A 3,030-nucleotide genomic window follows, 5' to 3' on the forward strand; every position below is an offset into this window, starting at 1 on the left:
TGGAAATGGAAACATTATTTGTTAGCAGAGAAGATACTATTGTGTTTAAATTTTAAATGAAAAATGTCATGGATTATGTCAGAGTGGTTGTAGGAAAATGCAACTTCCAGAGATCCTCCGTATTGTAATATATGAAGTGAATATAAGGATGCCATAAACTCCTACACAATTATTTGGTACTTGACCATTTTTGGTACATAGCAGCGTTTGACTGTCATGTTATGTGGAGTCAGATTGTCATGCCTATTCTTTGCTATGAGTGTAGTATAGATTATTCGTTGGCAGTCTGCCGTTTCTTTCTGTATGAGGCATGGTTTGGTTGCATACCTGCCATACGCAGGGAATAGGTGACAACCATTAAATGGCATAAATGTTTTGTATGCATGCATCTTATAAATTGCTGACAATTTAATATGCCTTAGCATAATTTAAATTCCTCCCCCTAAGATGCTATTATAAAATAGTGTCATCCACTGTAATTGCCGATCTTAGTGGACTAGTGTTATGAATATTAAATGAATTGTTTAATATTGTTATGATTTTTTGTTTATCCAATTAATATACCATTTCCTAATTTCATTTGTGCTCTACAAATCACTAGTCCTGATGCATTGTGCTTATGTACCTCACTGTGTTCAAGCTTGATTTCCTTGGAACAATGTCAACTCAATGAAAGCAGAATAGAGTTCAGTATGGTAGCTAAATTTAACTAGCAGCAGGAAATATATGCAATACTTTGAATGCTGCCAGCTGTGCATTATAATTTATTTATGGAGAGTTGGGGATGATGCGTTGAGCTTGAACGTGTTGCTTCATAGTCTTTCAAATAACAACTTCTTTTTCTGAACGTAATCTACGTGAAATCTATGGAGCTTCTCTTTGGGAATTCATATTCTATCTACATTATCTGTAGGAGGAAAACATTTAGTTTCATGACCAGGATTGGAGGCTCATTAGGTTGTTTGTCTCGATGCCTGCTTATTTTTTGCCATCATGACAAGTTTTACTGCTGTTGCAAGTCTATTGTGTGCTAATTGCTGTTGTTTCATTTTTTTCAGGTTATTGACATGCTTGTTTTCAAAGGTGATGAAGAACTCAGAAACTGTCTTGAGCATGCCAAGCAGCGGCATCACATCATTGGTCAATATGTTGTTGGTCAAGAAGGGCAGATACCTTTAAAGATAGGTGTTATTGACGACTACAGCGACTCGGAATTTCTCAAGAAATTCTATGATAGCAATAACTTCTAAGCTAAAGAATAACAGCAAGGTTCGATTAAATTTGCAAATATTGATTGTTTGAATATTCCTATGCAGGCACTTTTATGAAGTTTGACGATGCTGCCCATTTAAATGGTTCAATATGTAGAGTGTGATCTCTATGTGCATCATTTGTTTTTCTTACGTTTTTATGATCACTGTGAAATGCAAAGACTCTGGAAAACAAGTAATAAGCTGAAGTTTGATTCTAAAAAATGTAAGATACATCTTTTTTCATTTGCTTGTTAAGTGTTTTCTTCCATCATTGCTTCCACCTGTGAATTGCTTTATAATTGTTCAGTTCTTAACTTTTTGTGTTGAATTGAACTGTGTCGGTACTTAAACAATTTGATTGTCTGGCATTTTTGATTAAACATTACCCGCACTTGCAGACACAGAATAATGAAAGAATCAGTAAAAAGGAAAAGGCGATTAGAATATTTTTTGTTCACGTTAATCTTATTTTCAGCAATTGGTTTTATGAATCTAGCATTTGAAATCCTTGTGTGCCTGTAACTTTTCAAAAAAACAGTTAGAAATGCACCAGATATCAAAATATTGCAATATCAAAGGCTTAAAACAAGCAGCTTTCAGGAATATATACGTTTCTTATCCCATTTTCCAATTTCACTGTTGCTTCTATGAATCTACCCTGCTTCCTACTTTCTCTTTTAACCCAATTATATTTATTATTTATATTCTACCTCTCCTCGGTGGTTGTGAAGTTTTTTACACGAGGTTGTAGGGAAATCTTTGCTTAGGTGCTCCTTCATGTATAGGCACTAATATTCAATATAGAGACACTATACTGTGTATGTTGATGGTGAAACATAGAGTCCATGTTCCCCGCCCACGCCTAGTAAAAATTGCTAAAGCATGATCCTACTCACAAGTTTTATGAAAATTAACTTGGTAAGAAAGTATTTTTGAAGCCTGTTTTGCTAGAAATAGACTAATAATAACAAGGTGCGTAAGAGAATTATCCGTGTCTGTAGATGATTTGTTATTCAGAAGCTGTTTCTTTAACTGAATGGTGGTTGTGTTGATCGTATGCTCCAGTTTATCTAATTGCTAATTTGCATGCTGGAATTGGATCCGTATATATTGCTAATATGCCCACATTGATACAAAGATTATTCAGCGTCTTAAAACAATAAATCATTTGCAAGCAATACACCATAGAGCCATATGTGCCATATGTCTTATTGTACGAGGTGATTCTACCACCCATCCTTCACGGAAAGAGCATTATGTTTTATTACTTGTCAAATGTCCGTTTGAAGAGGAAAGTTTATCATTGATTCCAGCGTCTGGCCACAGGTAATTGGAAACTTTGACTACATTTTCACGACACCAGGAGGTAATTACTTAAACGCATTTGCAACTATAAGTTACTTGGATTAACTGACATGTAACATAGAATTTATGTTGCAAATCTGAATGGGCATGTTAAATTGTTGACTACCCTTTTTCACAGCCATGCAATATATGCCTTGCCGAGCCTTTTGCAAAAGAAAATTGGTAAATTCCTCGTGTGGTGGCATTGGCGTAGATGCAACACCTGAGAGGTATATCTCTTACCAAATTCACCTGAGACGAGCACCTGTAGTTGTCGTTTGGGTTGTGCCACACCTGGCAAGTTGTCTGGTACTTTTTACTAATTTTTAGCACACTTTATTATGCTCTAGAAGATTTGAACCCGGGAATTTGCTTTAGATGCCACAACAAAAGTCTGACTTAGCATAAGAAGTGTCAGAAGTTGAGATAAAAA

At 35.4% G+C, this 3,030-nt stretch overlaps 1 protein-coding gene across 1 annotated transcript in view; it reads left to right on the forward strand.

Annotated features, from left to right (window-relative positions):
• Window positions 1-1,496, forward strand: part of LOC131039138 (NADH dehydrogenase [ubiquinone] 1 alpha subcomplex subunit 6) — a 39,745-nt gene extending 38,249 nt beyond the window's left edge. The window contains exon 2 of the mRNA XM_057971808.1: window positions 1,059-1,496. Within this exon, the coding sequence (XP_057827791.1) occupies window positions 1,059-1,250 (192 nt within the window). The 3' untranslated portion in view covers window positions 1,251-1,496. The remainder of the gene's footprint in view (window positions 1-1,058) is intronic.
• The last annotated feature ends 1,534 nt before the right edge of the window (window positions 1,497-3,030 follow it).

The sequence above is a fragment of the Cryptomeria japonica genome, chromosome 10 (assembly GCF_030272615.1).
Source record: "Cryptomeria japonica chromosome 10, Sugi_1.0, whole genome shotgun sequence".
In the NCBI taxonomy this organism is placed as follows: Eukaryota; Viridiplantae; Streptophyta; class Pinopsida; order Cupressales; family Cupressaceae; genus Cryptomeria; species Cryptomeria japonica.